This window comes from Gymnoscopelus microlampas (assembly GCF_963454915.1).
Source record: "Gymnoscopelus microlampas genome assembly, chromosome: 18".
Lineage (NCBI taxonomy): Eukaryota > Metazoa > Chordata > Actinopteri > Myctophiformes > Myctophidae > Gymnoscopelus > Gymnoscopelus microlampas.
The window spans coordinates 3,329,814-3,347,650 of record NC_139955.1 but is presented as its reverse complement, the minus strand read 5'-3'; the positions used below and the strand labels follow the sequence as shown (position 1 = coordinate 3,347,650).

At 39.5% G+C, this 17,837-nt stretch overlaps 1 protein-coding gene across 4 annotated transcripts; it reads right to left on the bottom strand.

Moving 5' to 3' along the window:
• Nucleotides 1–9,431: 9,431 nt before the first annotated feature.
• LOC311033578 (uncharacterized protein) lies at nucleotides 9,432–15,330 on the bottom strand. Of its 4 annotated transcripts, none has more exons than XR_014599501.1 (10): nucleotides 15,248–15,330; nucleotides 13,834–13,899; nucleotides 13,491–13,635; nucleotides 13,078–13,273; nucleotides 12,675–12,762; nucleotides 12,212–12,328; nucleotides 11,450–11,592; nucleotides 10,884–11,038; nucleotides 10,490–10,582; nucleotides 9,432–10,078 (listed from the first exon to the last, which is right to left on the bottom strand). XR_014599501.1 is itself a non-coding variant. In XM_084041155.1 (10 exons), exons 4-7 carry the CDS (start codon nucleotides 13,166–13,168, stop codon nucleotides 11,450–11,452), a joined length of 354 nt encoding a protein of 117 aa, XP_083897281.1. In that variant the 5' UTR covers nucleotides 13,169–13,273; nucleotides 13,491–13,635; nucleotides 13,834–13,899; nucleotides 15,248–15,330; the 3' UTR covers nucleotides 9,432–10,078; nucleotides 10,490–10,582; nucleotides 10,884–11,038. The 4 variants fall into 4 exon arrangements, 3 of the variants coding, with proteins under 3 accessions (XP_083897281.1, XP_083897282.1, XP_083897283.1); XM_084041155.1 differs by having other exon boundaries at nucleotides 13,163–13,273; XM_084041156.1 differs by having other exon boundaries at nucleotides 11,470–11,592; nucleotides 13,163–13,273.
• Nucleotides 15,331–17,837: the final 2,507 nt, after the last annotated feature.

Here is a 17,837-nt window from a genome sequence, read left to right as displayed (position 1 = left end):
GAGAAGTATAACTCTCGGTTACACCGTTGTAGTTTCAACTAGGCTACCTGGCTACTTCTATTTCCAGTAGTATGTATCAAAATAAAACGTATGTGGAATTATAACATTACAAGTATAGATAAAAAACTCTTATTTTGAAATGTGCATCATTTTGAAAGGAAACAGATATCGAAGGCCCCTTGACGACGTGCGTCAAGCCTCCATTCTCCGTTCCCCCCCAGTCCCATCAGTAAACGTAAACAACAGACGTGAACGTCGGACATTATGGAATATACATTTTTTAGGGCAAAAGTTCATATTTACCCCACCATGCTCTCTGAAACCAAGACAATATGCCTATGTAACAATCTCTTTCGTCATCTTTGCAGAAGGTGAGTAATTAATCAGTGGTGGAAAGTAACTAAGTACATATACTGTACTCAAGTATAATTTTAAGGTATTTTTACTTGACTGGAGTATTTCCAATTTGCATTACTTTGACTTCTACTCCACTGCATCTCAGAGGCAAATATTATAGCCTACTTTTACTCCACTACAATTATTTGAAAACTTTAGTTAGCCTAATGTTTCTTTGCCTTTGCAGCTTGATTTTAATTGAAAAACATACATAAACCACTTCAGCCCTATTGAAACTTTTGAAAATAGCCGATCTACAAGCTCACAAGCGTTGCAACGTGTTGTGAGCTTGTAGATCTGCTATTCTGAAAATATTTTAATATACTGATTTTAGCCATGGACCCCCATCTGAAAATGTTTTGTGCCAGGGTCGGGACCCCCAAAAGAGAACATTTGCTCAGTTTTCATCATGCAGCCATGGGTGGGCCTGGGTATAAAGCTGGCCCACCCAATAGATTTTGCAAAAAAATATATATATATTTTGATTCATTTATTTATTTTTGATAATAAATCGGTAAAATCAGTCAAAAATGAGCCTAACCCTAACCCTAAAACTGAAATAAAGTAAAAGAAAAAGCACTTTGAAACTGAAGATGATGGCCAATGTTGATAATTGATAACACAATATATATAATATATATATATATATATAAAAACAATTAAGTAAGCCCCCCCTGCAACGTTTCCTTTTTGCCACACATATACACTTCATGGAGTAAATTTTTTATACCGAATTAACCGAATTGAAGTAATAAAAAATGGAAATAAAAGGGGAATAACCACGAAAAACCGCGAAATAAAAGGGGAATAACCGCGAAAAACCCGGAAAAAAACGCGCATGCACGGGTCATGTGTGTGTCATGTGACGGGCGGACCCCCCCCAGACTCAAGACAGATTGACGCCACTGAGCTCACAATGCGTCGCAATGCGACGCATTGTGAGCTTGTTGATCGACTATTTTCAATTGATTTTTATACATTTGAAAACTTGAACTGGGACATTCTGCATAATGAGTACTTTTACTTTTGGTACTTTAAGTACAGTACAGTTTGATGCCAATACTTTTGTACTTTTACTCAAGTACATTCTGAATTCCAGACTTTTACTTGTAACAGCTGTATTTCTACATAAAAGCATTGATACTTTTACTTAAGTACAAGATTTGAGTACTTTTACCACAGAGAGAGAGAGAGAGAGAGAGAGAGAGAGAGAGAGAGAGAGAGAGAGAGAGATCTAAGGCAACATCCGTGTCATAAATCAATGCGCAAGGGCAAGTGGGTGGTACAGGGTTAAAGTGCCTGTCCACCTCTTCCATGGAGTGGAGGGGGTTTGAATCATGAGACTGTAAAAGTGAATGGACAAAGCGACGCCATTGGTTTCTACAGTCCGTAAATGAAGCCGATTGTTCAGGAACTTCAAATCCACCATCTTTCCATAGCGCGCCATATCCTGCGCAACCGGAAAGAATGCCATTGGTTGGGTAATATTTATGAGAATGTTTAAGGTAAGAAAATCAAGTCTAAAGTTTGTCAAAAACCCACCCACTTGAATGGAGAAATTATTATTTTTGACACCAGCAAAAGCAAAACTACAGGCCATTCATATGAACTTGTACTTCCTATATAGACTCAATTTCAAAGCAGGAAGCTGGGCGCTTGGTTTGAATCCACAGCAGTGCATCCGAGCACCTCTAGAGTAGACCAATACAACATGTCCAGGGGAAGGTAGCCGGACGGGGGAGAGTGATGTTTGTCGCTGTGTATAGTGACTCCTACGGGCTGGTGCCTGTCAGAGAGGGCTATTGAATGGAAGGGGGCGGGGGGAGAAGGCCCTCTCGGTGGGGGCTCCTCACCGGCAGGTAAGCCAGGGTATCATCACCGAAATTGACATTTACACAACACAGGATTTAATTGGCATAACAATATATTTCATATCCTGAACGTATTAAAATGTAAAACAAATCTTGTCTCATGGAGGTCGCTGGCTTTGTTTTCTCCATTATTATTATTATTATTATTATTATTATTAATAATACTCTGTTGAAACAAAGTCCCAGCTATCTAACTTTATATAAGGTAACAGACCTTCTGTTAATAGTGTGATGGCTTATTTTGTCTTTTTGTTGTTGCTTTGACTGAATTGTCTTTGTTTGACAAACTTTGTTCAATTAAAACAACGTCTTTCTCTTAGTTGCAATGTATTACTCAACAGGCGTGCTTTTTTGATTGATTGAATACTTTATTTAGAAGATTGTAGACTAAGCTAAGCCCCTCCCACTGGACCGTACCAATCTTAAATTGACTCCTCAATTTACACACAAACCAGTTATTTCTCCAATGTCTAAAGACATTACAATTCACCTTTAACACATTTAAAGTGTCATCACGTTACAATGGTCTCCCACAACAATAATAATAATAATAATTCTTAATAATAATTAGAATACCCAATTTACTCAAACCCACAGTTGGTATGATTCAGGAAGTGATGGACTGAGCATGCTCACTACAAACAGACAGGCACTAGCCTGAACCTACACTCTGGTCCTTTGACACTGCCCAGAACCAGGAAGCACTGTGGTAAGAGAAAGAAAGAAACAGTCAAACAAACAATTTGCCAAAAACACTCCCTGCAACTTAAAAAATAAAGAACAATTTTAACCTTTAACCCTGTGTTGTGAACTGTTAAAGTAACAATAATAGTGTGCGTGTGTGTGTGTGTGTGTGTGTGTGTGTGTGTGTGTGTGTGTGTGTGTGTGTGTGTGTGTGTGTGTGTGTGTGTGTGTGTGTGTGTGTGTGTGTGTGTGTGTGTGTTCTAGCACCAGTTGAAGACAGGAGATTTTTACTTTTTATTACTGAGTCCAGAGTACAGGGGGTGCAGTAGTCTTAGAAGTTATGAAATGTTATGAAATGTGTTATGTGTTAAGAAATGAAAGCATGAATGACCTTTTCAAGGTCTGCAGATGATTAAAAGGACTTGATGTTAGCAATGTTCCTGAGCTGGAAGAAGCATGATTGTACAAACCCTGTTACTTGACCATTGAAGGACAAAGTATATGTAGGCTGCATATATAACTCAAGTGCTCAATGATCAATCTAGGCATTATCATTTTCTTTTGTGAGTGCTGTTCTACTGTTATGGCAGTAATCACGGCATTGATTACAGTAATACCATACATGTAAAAATCGAATATTCACACACAATATTGAAAATATTTCATGAGAAATCTAAAGGTTGTGGACACTTAACATCCCCCTACACAATAGTTTGCTGAAAGTCAATATCTCATTTGCTGAAAAATCCATTGAAAATTACAATTTCAGTACTTGATGCACCCTAGTAGCTCTGTGGTTGAATATCTATCAGCTATCCAGTATAAAACTAACTTTACCGTTGGCCCCATTGACTGACTGTCTGGCAATGAATCATGTTCATGTGACTGTACCTGGCTCTGGAATACTAGGCTGTGTATGTTGTGACAGGATACAGTATACATATACTAGGCTGTGTGCTCTTGGTCACTTAAACATGTTTCTTTCTTTCTTTCTTTCAACATACGCGGCCCCGCCCGGGGGCGCTCCTTTCGAGCAAGGCCCGGAGGAAGAGCCTGTCAGCGAGCGCCTGGTGGCCGGGCTGACCACGTACGGAGCCCGCCCCGAGCTTAGCCCGAAGAGGCGACGTGGGCATGTCTTCGCCGCCTAGCGGGCCCACCACCCGCCAGTGGAACCAGTGTGCTGCCGGCTGGTGGAAGTCCAACCTCGCCCACCACATCATGCTCAGCTTCTTCTCAGCCCTGTAGGATCCATTCTGCTATACAGCTGTGAATGCTGGACCCTGAAGCCTGCCCTGCAAGTCCCTGGATTCCCCCAGCAGATATGCTTGTAGATCTGCTATTTTCAAACATTAATACTTTTTCTTTTGGTACTTTAAGTACATTTTGATACCAATACTTTTACTCAAGTACATTTTTTAACACGAGACTTTTACTTGTAACAGAGTACTTCTACATTGCAGTATTAATACCTTTACCTAAGTAAACACATTTTAGTACTTTTTCCACCACTGAGTACTCGCAATACCAAACTTAAACCAGGATGTTACCAACACGCATCTGAATGGAGGGCTGCCGAGGATGAGTGAGAAGTTAGCGGCCAGGAGAATGACGCTGGATGCCATCAGCAACTGGGAGCCTCCAGCCTTATGAGAGCCAACACACAGGCGTCCATTACAAGGGCGTCCCACACCTCCAGTACAACGAACACACGTACTGTACACTGGACGTCCTATTAAGAAAGATGTGGGGGGAGGAAAGAACCGGCGAGCTAGCCAGATATCGGGAGGACGGGAGGGCTTATCCGAGGATGACCTAGAGATCGAGATCTAGAGATCTCTCTCTATCCGCAGGTTTCCAAAGTTTGACCCATGCACAGCTGACGAAGACGGCTCAAAGTAGGACCCCGTTTCTTTTCCTTTGCTGCTGCTTGTGTTGGATGATGTGTGCCATCACCGTTTGTGCTTCAAACGGTTGCTCTGTTGCTGTCATTTTTGGGGCCCAGTGTGGCAGTGAAATCATTGTACATTTTTGACAGCAAATTTTGATTTCATTTTAGTCATAGTCTTTTGAATAACATTTTGTTTAGCTTTAGTCATATTTTAGTCATCTGAATTTTTTTTGGTTTTAGTCGACTAAATATACGATTTTAGTCGACTAAATCTACAGTTGATTTTGTCAACAGAAAATTGGTGGTGCCTTGATGGCGTCGTAATGCCTGATTTTAAACTGGGTTGCATGCTGAAAATAGCCGATCTACAAGCTCACAACGCGTCTCGACGCGTTGTGAGCTTGTAGATCGGCTATTTTCAGAGAGGAACTCCCGAGCGCAACCGAACATAACATGACTTGTCTCTTAGTTGTGCTCGATCTCCTATCCAGTAGTCCCTCCTTAACATTTTAGTCTAGCATTTGGTCGACGAACATTTTTCGTCATAGTTTTCGTCGACGAAATGAACACTGCTCTGTTGCTGTCATTCTGGGGGCCCACGTGTGGCAGTGAAACATGCTCAGTGACTGTTTCTGGCTCAGGAATTGAAGGCTGACGATGAACTACACCATGTCTGTTGCGTCGTAGCTGTTATCGAAGGTTTAAAGGTGTGATACTGCACAGTATACGTATAACTAGGCTGTGTACGCTGTGGTGTTTCAGCTGTTGAAAGTAGTGAGTTGTGGCAGGTTAACCCTTTTCAGAGCGGGAAAGTATCATTGGTGTCATTTTAGATTTCTTTGGCTATTCACAGAGAGCCGCGCTATGAGCTTTTAGATCTTGAAAAATCGTGAAAATGTGTGCAAATCCTCTAATATATATTTTAAAGCGAACATTTTTAACTCAAATCTTTGCTTCTGGGGGTCCCTGGAACAAAATATTTTGAGATGGGGGTCCACGGCCAAATACATATAATTTTGAGAACCACTGATTATAGCAACACGTTTTTTTTTTAAACTGTTAAGATATAGAAGACATCTGTTGAATCCCCAGTAGCAAAGATTTGTTAAACAAAAATCTTTGAAAAAAAAAAAATATAGGCCTATTGAAAAGATTTGCACTATTAAAAAAAAAAAAACATTGCAGATCTACAGACTCATAGTGCTACACTGAGCGCCGTGCTATCAGCTTGTGGATCTGCTGTTTTTGAATGGCCAAAAAAAAATCTTAAAAAAATTAAATGACACGGCTGTGTTCCCGGTCTTAATGGTTAAAAGAGTGTGTATGTGGCTCTTGGTCACTTCAAGTAGCCTGCAGCATACTGTACTGTATGTGTGACAGTGTGAGTTTGCTATTTCCTTTGAAGTTCAAGCTAGAGGTTTGAGGCTCTGACATGGCAGCCTTCAATTCCAAATGTTCAATGGGAATTGAAGCCCGGTGTGGATCGACTGTATGATATGTCCTTGCTGCTGCTGCTTGTGTTGTATGTTGTGTACGAATGGGATTCTCTATTGCTGTCACATTGGGACCCAATGACTGAGTGTCAATGTAACATTTTCACTCAGTGACTGAAAAAAATCACAAATTTTCAAAAACAGCAGATCTACAAGCTCATAGCGCGGCACTCGGGCTTGTACTGTGTATCTGCTGTTTTTGAATAGCGTGGCTGTATTGGTTGATCTGGTTGTGGCTTTGGCTATGTAGGCCTGTCCCCTATAGACCTGCTAGGAGTCAACATTATAAATGGCCCCCGCTTGGCTAGGATGTACTTTTAAACCGTCCAGGCCAGTAGAACAAACCTGGCGTCGGGCCAGTGCAAACAATGCCTTAACAAAAATAATAATCTAATTTCACATGTTTCTCCCTGTGGTCCTATAGTGTTGTTTTTGTGAAATTGTCTGTTTACCTCTACAACTTAATGTTACGTGAGTCTACTGTACCTCCTGACCTGTTTTACCAAGGTACTCCCTATCTGAGCCGTGTGTGTGTGTGTGTGTGTGTGTGTGTGTGTGTGTGTGTGTGTGTGTGTGTGTGTGTGTGTGTGTGTGTGTGTGTGTGTGTGTGTGTGTGTGTGTGTGTGTGTGTGTGTGTGTGTGTGTGTGTGAGGTCTCAAATTCTGCCCCAACGTTTTCGGGCCGGGCCCAAAACGTATGCTAATTGGTCGGGCCGATCGAGCCTCGGTTTCCATGAAGAAAAAAACATCTATTTCTCCCAAAAAAGACATTTCAACTGTCCCTGGCCAAAACCCGGCCAAAACGCAATCGAAAATCGCCAAAAGTGGCCGTTTTCAATATGTTTTGGCCATTATCTCTGGAACGGAAGGTCCAATCTGCTCAGTTTAAAGCTTGTTGGATGCGTGACTTTGAGGAAAAACAACATTTTCGTTTTTGGGGGGGTTTTCGGGCCTAGAAGTATGGTCATTGTTGCCCTAACTGGGCCCAGTAGGGCCGGGCCTTAATTTTCAGGTCCGTTGAGAACTCTAGTGTGTGTGTGTGTGTGTGCGTGTGTGTGCGCGTGTGTGAGAGATTCTTTAGACAAAGGCCTCTGTAATTGTTTTGCATGTAGTCCCCATACATTGTTAACCACTTAAACCCCAGCTACCGTATTGTGGAGAATGCTTTCGCAGGAAATAGCAGATCGACAAGCTTTATAATTTTTCGATCGGCTATTTTCAGCAAAAGCAGAAAACCGAAAAGACACTAGTAAAGAGTCCAGAGGGACCCCATGGGACACCAACGCTGTGTTAATCTGGACCTGGTCGTATTATCTTTCACACTAACATCACACTGTCACATTTTACAACAGATCTGTTATTTTAGAATTTTAACCCATTCATTATTTTATACTTTGGCTATTCAAAAATATCAGATCTACAAGCGCCGTGCTATGAGCTTGTAGATCTGATAGTTTTAACTCAAATCTTTGGTTCTGTTGGGTCCCTGGAACAACATATTTTGAGATGGGGGTTCGCGGCCAAGTACATATATATTTGTAAAAAAAAATAATTGTACATTTGAGTTACAAATGTTCATGATTTTAACAGATCTACAAGCGCATAGCGTGGCACTTGGTGCCGCGCTATGAGCTTGTATATCTGCTATTTTTTAATAGCCAAAGCTTAAAGGGACAGTTCACCCCATTTATTTACCCCCAAAAGGCCTTTTTTTCCTATCGATTAGTCACCCCATGGAGACTTGAATTCATGGACATGTTTTTGTTCTCTTTTGTCTCATTCCTAAGCCAATAATTTGATGACCGGTAGTGGTTCTGGTAGGAGACACAAAGGGTGTCCTTTGTGTCTCCTACAGGAAACGCCCCAGATAGCAAAATATGGGTGAATCAACGTTGAAAAATAGGCGGCCATAACGGTTGAATCAACGTTCGATCTCAACGTTGAAACTGTACTGAAATCGCAACCCTAATCTTTGTTGATTCAACATTTGTGTTTCAACCACTAACTAACACTATATCAACGTTGATTCAACCATCATCCAAATGGTATTCTGCACGCTGATTTTATGTTGAATCAACGTTATGAATCAATATTGATTCAACCATCATCTAAATGGTAATCTGCATGCACATTTTAGTTGATTTAATGTTGAATCAACATTAGGAATCAACATTGATTCAACCATCATCTAAATGGTAATCTGCATGCACATTTTAGTTGATTTTATGTTGAATCAACATCAGGAATCGAACACTGATTTAATTTATAAATTGATTATACTTAATCATGTTAGAAATCAATATTGATCCTACATCTTGTTCAAAATTACCTTACATTTCCCAAAATGTGAAAATATAAAAATAAAGACAGACAATATGATTTGAATCTTCACATTTATTGAACCAAGGCATTTAGACCTGCTTTGAACTGCTTTAAGCATTGTTTTTATGATTTAACAGATGAAATATATAACATATAGAAGATTGTAGATCTGCTATTTATGAAAGAAATCGTGAAAATGTCTGCAAGCATTTGGATATTTTGTAAGTGAATATATGCCACATGAGCACTTTACACCTATATAAAAATGCTATTTGAAAATAATTGATCTGCAAGTTTAAATTACAAACCAAACCACCATTATTTACAAGCGATTCCACAAAAACAATACCCAACATGGCTTATAATGACCAAACGTGTACTAACTTTGCAGACTAAACCAACGGTCTGACAAAACACACTGACAAGTGCTCTAGTAATACAAATGGCTTAATTAATAAAGCCTAACGGGCCATCCACACCAAGCACTATATATACACATTTTTAATTTATTTTATTTTATAGAATTTAGAGTAGCCAATGATTGTGAGCCTCTTTTCGTCCACAAAGTCATTATGCTAATTAATTCCTCACACATTCCTGTGTTGCTACTGCAATTGTAGCCTAGTAGCCCCTCCATCCTTCTCCTCCTGTTCAACACAACTAAAGACGAACAGTATCTGTGTTGATGATGACAATATGAGTGATTTGCTGGAACTCTGGAAGACATGAGCAACTGCCCACTGAAATGATCATGTCTGCACTGTATTTAAACTAAATAATTCTACAACAAAAGTGATATGCTTAGTGTGGACAGCCCCATTACAGTTTGAAAGAGTACATTATTTCACACATGAACAAGTGAACACTTGTCAATTTCAAAAAAGTGCCTTACTTTTACTTAATGGTATTACATTCAAAGTCTTAATAATTTGCAGCTCTAAAGTACTTAAAATGAATAAAAGTGGCTTCATTTAGAACTCCTATCACTTTACAACATTTTCTCATGCATGAGAAAAATAAAATGCATGCATTTTAGTCTACTGTCACAAAGGAGGGCTGAGGACAACCTGCCTACCAGTTATCCACTATACAATCTTTCTAAAATGACAGGAGGTTTTTAAGACTTTGCAGTTTGGGGGTAGTTTTTTCCTTTCCCAAGCCAAGCATCACTCTTTGAATAAAGTTCAATATGTTCTTCATATCATTAGGGTACTTCAAATTGAGTGCATACGTCAGGCTAAACAGCAGGCACGGTGCTTGAGGGAGGTTATGGAAATTATCCATCACAATACCTCCTTCAAGGATGATGGCTGTTGACACTGGCTGAAGGTCGACACCATCTGAGGGAGGTGAATCTTCACTGCTCACAGTCAGCAATCCGACCGATACCTCTGCCCAGGCGTCTTCACTTTCGCTGTCACAATCCTGTACAGAACCAAACAAAAACAACATTACAACAGGGAAATGTAGACACTTCACACACATCTGCATTGAGAAGTTTTATCAACATTGGTTGGCCTACTGTTTTTGACAGTATATTACTCATGGTAAACAGCACAGTAAAATATGTATCTGAAAACATTTTAGGCTAGAAATAAGCAACTTGGTAACAAACATTCTGCATAGTGGCCGTCTCTCTCTCCCTTGAGCAACGTGTGAGTGCAGGCTACAAACACTTACACTGCACACCATGTGAGTGAGATTCCACCGTGCTATAGCCTGAAGGGATTGAACCTTCTGATTGGTTTGCAAGGCCGTTTCAGACTGAAACTTCAAAATAAAATTAACGAAAATGTAATTTCACTGGACCTTTAAGGTGTAACTATGAGAACTTACCAAGACAGTGGTGTAGAAACTGCTGTGGTCATCTCCAAGCAGAAGAAGGAGGCCTCGGAGAACAAGCCTACCCAGCGCGGTCACGTCGGGTTTCTACAAGTGGATAATGAACAAATAAAGTTCAAGATCTGACCATCACAAGTTACAGTACAGTTACAGCATGAAACACCACAATATATGTTTGATGAACAGTTGCAGAGAGCAGTTGCTGATTGGAGATGTGATTTAAAAATAGTACAATCCACAGCATTTAGTTATCAACAACAATCAATAGTTAGCAATACTTTAACACTCTGTAATACAGCCGGGAAGCATAAGTACTATTTGGGGTAATAGGTTGTACATAAACTTAGTCATGATAATTACAAATATAAGAAGCATGTTGTAGACTTACCCATCAATTTGCTGCACAATTCCGGATAATTTCTCTCTAATGGCACCTTTCTTGGACTTTAAGATAGTGACCAATTGTGGTGTATAGCGATCCAGAGCATCAAAGAAGTCTGTCTCTAGGTGTGTGGTGGCGATCCTGTTAAACTCAGCATAAGCCTACAACACAGCAAACCACAGAACAAAATACAGTGACTAAATACATTTGAAAAAGTGTGTAAATTAGGAAAACATTTGGTTAATTGTCATACAAATAATTATGATCAACAATGTAACCGTTTTGGCATTAAACATTGGACGAATTACATTTCGGTTCCGACTTTTAGGCTTTGTAAACAAAAAAGAAATGACTGACAATGACCGGGGCCAATAATACCATTATGTAATATGGCCAGAACAGGCCAGGCATTTAAAAATGTTGAAAAATAGTGAGAGTAGCCGACCTACATGTTCACAACACATCACTTTGCGAGATGTTGCGAGCTTGTAGATCTGCTATTTTCACTATTCTTCAATAGATAAATGTATACAGATGAACGCTTTTTCTCATAACTGTGATCAGACAATTACCTATATTAAAATTGGCTTACAGGAGATCCCCCATGCCACGCTCATGTCACCATGAGTCAGCCATAACAGGGCAGGGGTCTTCAACAGGGGGTCCGGGACTCCTAGGGGGTCTTCAGAGTTGCTACAGGGGGTCGGCCAAATCTCTGCGATAAGATCATTGTTTCTTTATACAAACCACTTGAACAATAGCATCCCTATTCTACAGACAACTTTAGCCGAAAATGGCCGATCTACGAGCTTGTAGATCGGCTATTTTCGGCAAAGAGGGGAAAAAGAGCAGATCAAGTACAGAGTGAAAGTTTACTAAGTATTGACGGTTTAAGTCGTTAAATGTCTGACAATACACATTAACATGAATCCAACATCTATGAAAAGCTTTAATCTGCAACACAATTTTATGTAATATATAGTGGGGGTCCCTTCTTTATCTCTTTCTCAGTTAGGGGGTCCTTGGCCTGAAAAGGTTGAAGACCCCTGATATAAGGAGTTCCAAATGCAGCTACGCCCAATTATGGAGTGTCTAACCTCAATGTGTCATCATGGAATCAGCAAACAAATTAGTCAGCTCCATATATACACCTCTTGTGTAATAAAGGTCTCCATCACCTTGATGACCTCCAACATCCTGGGTTCCAAACTGCATACAGCACCAGACATTCCTCTAAAGCATATTTTCATATGTCGCCCTGATAGTTCAATTGGACAGTTAATTCCCAACTAAACTTATGTTGCTCTGTTACTCGTGGGTAAAAAGGTGCTAACCTGTTCCCGGATGTCCTTGTAGGCAGATGAAGATGGGCACAGTGCGTGTTGGCAGGAAGGTAGCTGAGGGGATTCTGGTCAGGGCCCAGGCTGACTCAAACTGCATGTGTTGTGCACCTATACAAACACAGAGGAGTGATTTTACACCAATGTCACATGGTCAGAATACAAGTTTTATCTGAACACAAAGTGCTCAGTCACAGGCTGACCCGGTCAGAGAATGCTTTTCATGTCAGCTGATAGAAAACCACCCAGATATCATTATGTGAAACCCCAAAGTTGTGCCGAGGGTAACCGCCTTGGGGTCTAAGCGCTCTGCCCTTCAGCATCTCTATGACCAGAGGACAGTGAAGAAAGCAGGAAAGAATCCAAGAGACCCAACTCATAACCTCAGCACCTGCTAAGAAACATAGTTACAGTTCATTATTGTTTATTTAACCATTATGTTAAATGAAACCCCCACCTGAAGTGTGCAGTTCTTCCTCTTGAGGAATCCCACAAATCAAATTCTCCACACCAGGTGGAGAGATTAGGAGATCGAAGGATTGGGTCTACACAGAAGAGAACATAACATTATATAAACAATTGTAAAATGAGAAAATTAAAATAAAATCACTTATGAGTCTACTTATAAGAGTGTATGCAAGCAGTAGGGTATTGTAGATAAGCTCTTTGATAAACACACCATTGTGTGACAACAGTTTGAGAAAAAAGGAGTGGACCAAGTAGAACCCTGTGGACTCCTGTCTACAAAGTATATATTGTAGGGTCTAGGTGGTTAAACATAAACTTGTAGTGCATTGCAGAGTATCAGTCAAATAGAGTATCATTCAAATAGGCAAAACTGCAATAGCAAAATGTATTACCATGCCAGGATTGTCTACAAGCCTAGGGAACTATACGCCAATATTTCCGGTAGGCCTTTAGTTCCATTGCCGCGAATCCACTTGCCTCCATGTAGAGATGTTTGATTCATGTAGTCCTCAACCTGGGACACTGGACACCTACTGACCTTCATCCATTCAACCATTTCAATAAGTTTTTCAGGAGGCACATCAGATTCTGTTGAATGATAAGTACAGATTCATTATAGCTGATTTCAAGTATTTGAGGTTCTGGCCTACTTGGAGTGTGTGAAAAGTCGCCAATCGGTCCAGCGGTGCCTGAGACTAGTTTTTAGAAGATGATGGACAGAAGAGTCATGGGACCGCAAATATAATCCCTTGCATCTGTCCAATCTAGCCTGGTGGGGATAATTAACATTGGTTATTAGTATTACCTGGTGTACTAGGGACGGTCTGTTCCTCTGGTTCTTGGTGGTGTGGTCGTTTCAGCCTTCTCATGCGCTTCCTGGTGTTCCTCAATCGCTCCTCCAGGAAGTCTGTAGCAGGTTTTTTTCCCCGGCCAGGTGTGTACCAAGCTGCCTGTAAAAGAGACAATTAGGTTCAGCTTAAATTTGCCTGGCGTAAACCATGAAGATGGTTACATGGGATTTTAAGGAGCAATCCAAAAATGTACGTGTGACTGTGCACTAGGAAAAACTTTGAGCACATTTCTTTTAGGTGTGTGTGTGTGTGTGTATGGAGTGTTCTCCTTTATGTGTTGATTGATTAATGACTTACATAGCCACTGCCAACTGTAGTACCATCCAAATTAAGGCAAGGGCTTTCTTGGTGACATTAGATGGCCTGTTAAATAGACGGTAGAAGTTTGTCAAAGAACGATGAAATGAGACAGTAATCATTGTTACAAATATATGACGATTCAAATCCCTGAATTGAACACTGAATGGTTATGCGCTTTTTAAGTGCATTCGATTCTGTGTCATTTTTAGATTTGACCTAAAAAGCATTATTTTACACTTTGGCTACTCAAAAACAGCAGATATACAAGCTCATAGCGTGGCACCGAGTGCTGCGCTACGAGCTTGTAGATCTGTTATTTTAGAAAAATCTTGAAAATGTGTGCAAATCTTTGAATTTTTAACGAACATTTGTAACTCAAATCTTTGTTTCTGGGGGTCCCTAGAACAAAATATTTTGAGATGAGGGTCTGTGGCCAAATAAATATACATTTTGGGGTCCTTGACATGAAAAAGTTTGAGAACCACTGACATAATAACACAAGTTAAAAACAAATACATTTAGAAGACATTTTGTAGAATCGGCCTCAGGTCTTAATGGGTTAATTGAAGGTGTGTGATAACCAGTTCTTCTGATGAACTTGGCAAAGTGTTTCACAATGCATACTGATTAATGAACTCATGTTATACAAATGAAATCAGTGGTTCTCAAACATGTTCATGTCAAGGACCCCCTAATTAGTATGTACTTGGCTAAGGACTCAAGATTTACAAAAGTGTTTCAAAAATATTCCACAAATGTTGTTTATACTGTTTTTTAATAGCTGATCTACACCCTCACAACGCATCCCCATGCACTGTGAGCTTGATCATATCATGACGTTTTCTACATTTACAACCCATACATCTACATAAACGTTCAGATTTCAAATATAAAGCACTTAGCCCAGGGCCAAGGATGTTACAATTTGAATCGGGAGGGTTTAAGTATCCGTACCTCCTGTATTGTTCAATAAAAGTAATTTTAATCCGATCGGTGGCCATTTTCTCCGAGTTTTCTGTATGCTTTAAACTACGCGACCGTCGGTTGGGAGGTGTATTACATTATACACATGCATTACAACTATGAGAAAATGGCCACCGATCAGATTAAAATATATTTTATTCAACAATACGGAAGATGCGGGTACTTAGACACACCCGATTAAAATTGTAACATCCGTGGCCGTGCGGTAAGCACTTTATAGTTGAAGTATGAATATTTATGTTGATGTACGGGTTGAAAGTGCAAAAAACAGGTTGAAATTCCGGCCATGAGGCTCGTGAAAGTACGAGCGTCGTGTGAACCATGGCTAAAACTCGGTCGTGCACGGTTACATGAACGTGTTAGTTCATGTAACCGTGTACGACCGTGTTTGGATAACATTTTAATTCCATAAACTAATTAAACTTACCTGTTATCTAGTACAGTAAACACGAAAGCACCCCGGTTTGAAAAAGAAATCTCTCAGCCAACAGCCGTTTCCTCTGCCTTCCGGTGTTGATGATTTCAAAACTAACAAGCTCCGCCTTCAGTGTTGCCATATCCGCTTATTATAAGCGACTTTGGGCTTCTTTTTCTGTGAAGTTTTTTGGGCTTGCTTCCTTAATGTCGTTTAAACCAGTGGTGGTTCTCAAACATTTTCATGTCAAGGACCCCCAGATTAATATGTAGGCTATTATCCAATCAACGGACCCCCATCTGAACACATGTTATGCCAGGGGGGACCCCCAATACAAGATTCGTATTAAAATGTTTCAAAAATATTCCTAATTTTTCACATTTTCTTCCAGATAAGAGTTTTGTTTTAAAATAGCAGATCTACAAGCTCACAGCGCGTCGCATCGCAACCCGTTGTGAGCTTGTAGATTGGCTATTTTCAATTAGTCATAGTTGCTTCTTTTGGGCTAATTTCCATAGACCTGGTTGCTTATTTCTATCGCAAAATCTGGCAACACTGTCCGCCTTGTGCATGAAGGATGTCTGCGGTTCTCAACCTGTGGGTCGAGACCCTGACAATTTAAGTAATCATTTTAATACCTTAAAAAATAAATGAAAACAAATCAAAGAAAAAGACTGTAATACAAGTAATCAACAAACTATACTATAAACTGGTCAAACATTGGCCAAATTGTCAAATAATATAAGAAAGAGAGAAAAAAAGAAAATAGCCGATCTGCAATAAGAAGTTATAGATTTTTGAAATAGTTCAAAGTTTAGCTTTTCTCACATTTTTCTAAAATATTTTGTTTTAATTAAAAAACATGTTTTCAGACTCAGAAGAGGACGCTGAATTGAATGGGCTAGGTTTTGATTTTGTATGACCCTTAAAAAGTGGCTTAAACAAGCGTTAAAGTTTCATAAACTTGAAGCTTTTTTCACAAACATATTATTATTATTATTATTTTATTTTGACCCTTCAACCCTCTTATTTAGATGATTTAGAGTTGAATGGTAGGTTAAACAATAGTCTAGAATTGTTTAATAAGAAGTTAAAGATTTTTGAAATAGTTCAAAGTCTAGCTTTTCTCACATTTTTTAAAAATATTTTATTTTTAAATTAAAAAAAACTTTTTCAGACTTAGAAAAGGACGCTGAATCGAATGGGATAGGTCTCGATTTTCTATGACCTTGGGAAATACAAAAGCTCACCAAAAAGATTGGACGTTGACTTTTGAATAAAAAACAGATTTTGTTGAGCACAAAATCTGGAACTAATCGCTCCAGATATTTTTTAAAAATCTAAAACTTCTCTCCATCCATATTGAGAGTAAGCCGGATTTTTTGGCACCAGCCTTGATTTTTTTAGACACTGATAAAGCTCAAAGTTCAGCGAAAAGACTGCAAAGGTCAACCCTCGTTACATTTTTAGAAATTGTATTTTTCTTCGATACTCTGGCTTTAGACTAATGTGATGACGCTGATTCCAAATATGTAAGTTATATTTTTCTCGGAAAACAGGAAGTGCCTCAAAAGGCCACTTTCTGGTTGGTTTTAGGGTGTTCCAGGCCTGTGATAACCCCGATATATTTTTTTTCCAAATCTACATGTAAAATAATGCTAAAATTTGAAATCATCAAACCCTCATATCAAATCATGATTTAATTATCCCTTAATTGGCTATGGTTACGGCTTCGCTATCTCGCTCAATATCTCGAATACGATAAGGACTTAGGGTCCACTTTTTGGATATGTTGTAGAGCTGGCTGAGACGCACGTGTGGATGTCTTGTTTGTCCCGGTACGGCACATTTTTTTTTCTGACTTTGTCCTTTGGTATGGTCTTAAGGTTTAAGACTCTATGTGCCTTCCGATAGTGTAGGAGGTCAACTTAGGAGTGTCGTACCCGGACAAACAAGACATCCACGTGTGCGTCTTGGCAAGCTGTACAACATATCCGAAAGGCGGATTCGAAAAACGTATCGTATCGAGATATATTGCTTTATTGCGCATATAATAACTTGACATTGGACCCTAGCCAATTAAGGAGAACGGTAAGGCTGTGTGTTAGGGGAGTTATATGTTCGCGTTCGGGGCGACGCGCTGACCCAGAATTTGGTGTCCAATTTAGTTTTTACTCCTTTCAAACAGTTTTTCACTATTGTCTCGGCCCCTAGGGTGCGCCGAAACAATCGGACAATGGATTATCGATCAGCTCTTCAGTCATTTTGGGGCATAAACAAGAAGATGAAGGATACAATTAATAATGATGATAATAACTGATAATGATGATGATGTTCAAGTTTCTGTAATGATTTTTTTCCCATGATGCATTGCAAAATACAGTTAAACATTGTAAAATGACAGAACAGTAAATTACTGTACATTTTTACTGTAGAAATTACAGAAATGTGTTACAGTGTATACTTTGCACAGTATTGTACCATATTAAAATTAATACAGATCCCTATAATGATCCCCCTCATTATATGAATATAGGTCAAATATAGTGATAAAATATAGGTTACGTACCTTGTGTTTTCATGTGAGAAGTGACAAAAAGAA

Coding starts and splice junctions, on each gene's coding strand:
- LOC311033578 (XM_084041155.1), bottom strand. Junction 12,329..12,674: donor GGAAGAACTGCACACTTCAG/GTGGGGGTTTCA, acceptor GTGTTTGTATAG/GTGCACAACACATGCAGTTT. Junction 11,593..12,211: donor ACAAGGACATCCGGGAACAG/GTTAGCACCTTT, acceptor ATCTTATCGCAG/AGATTTGGCCGACCCCCTGT.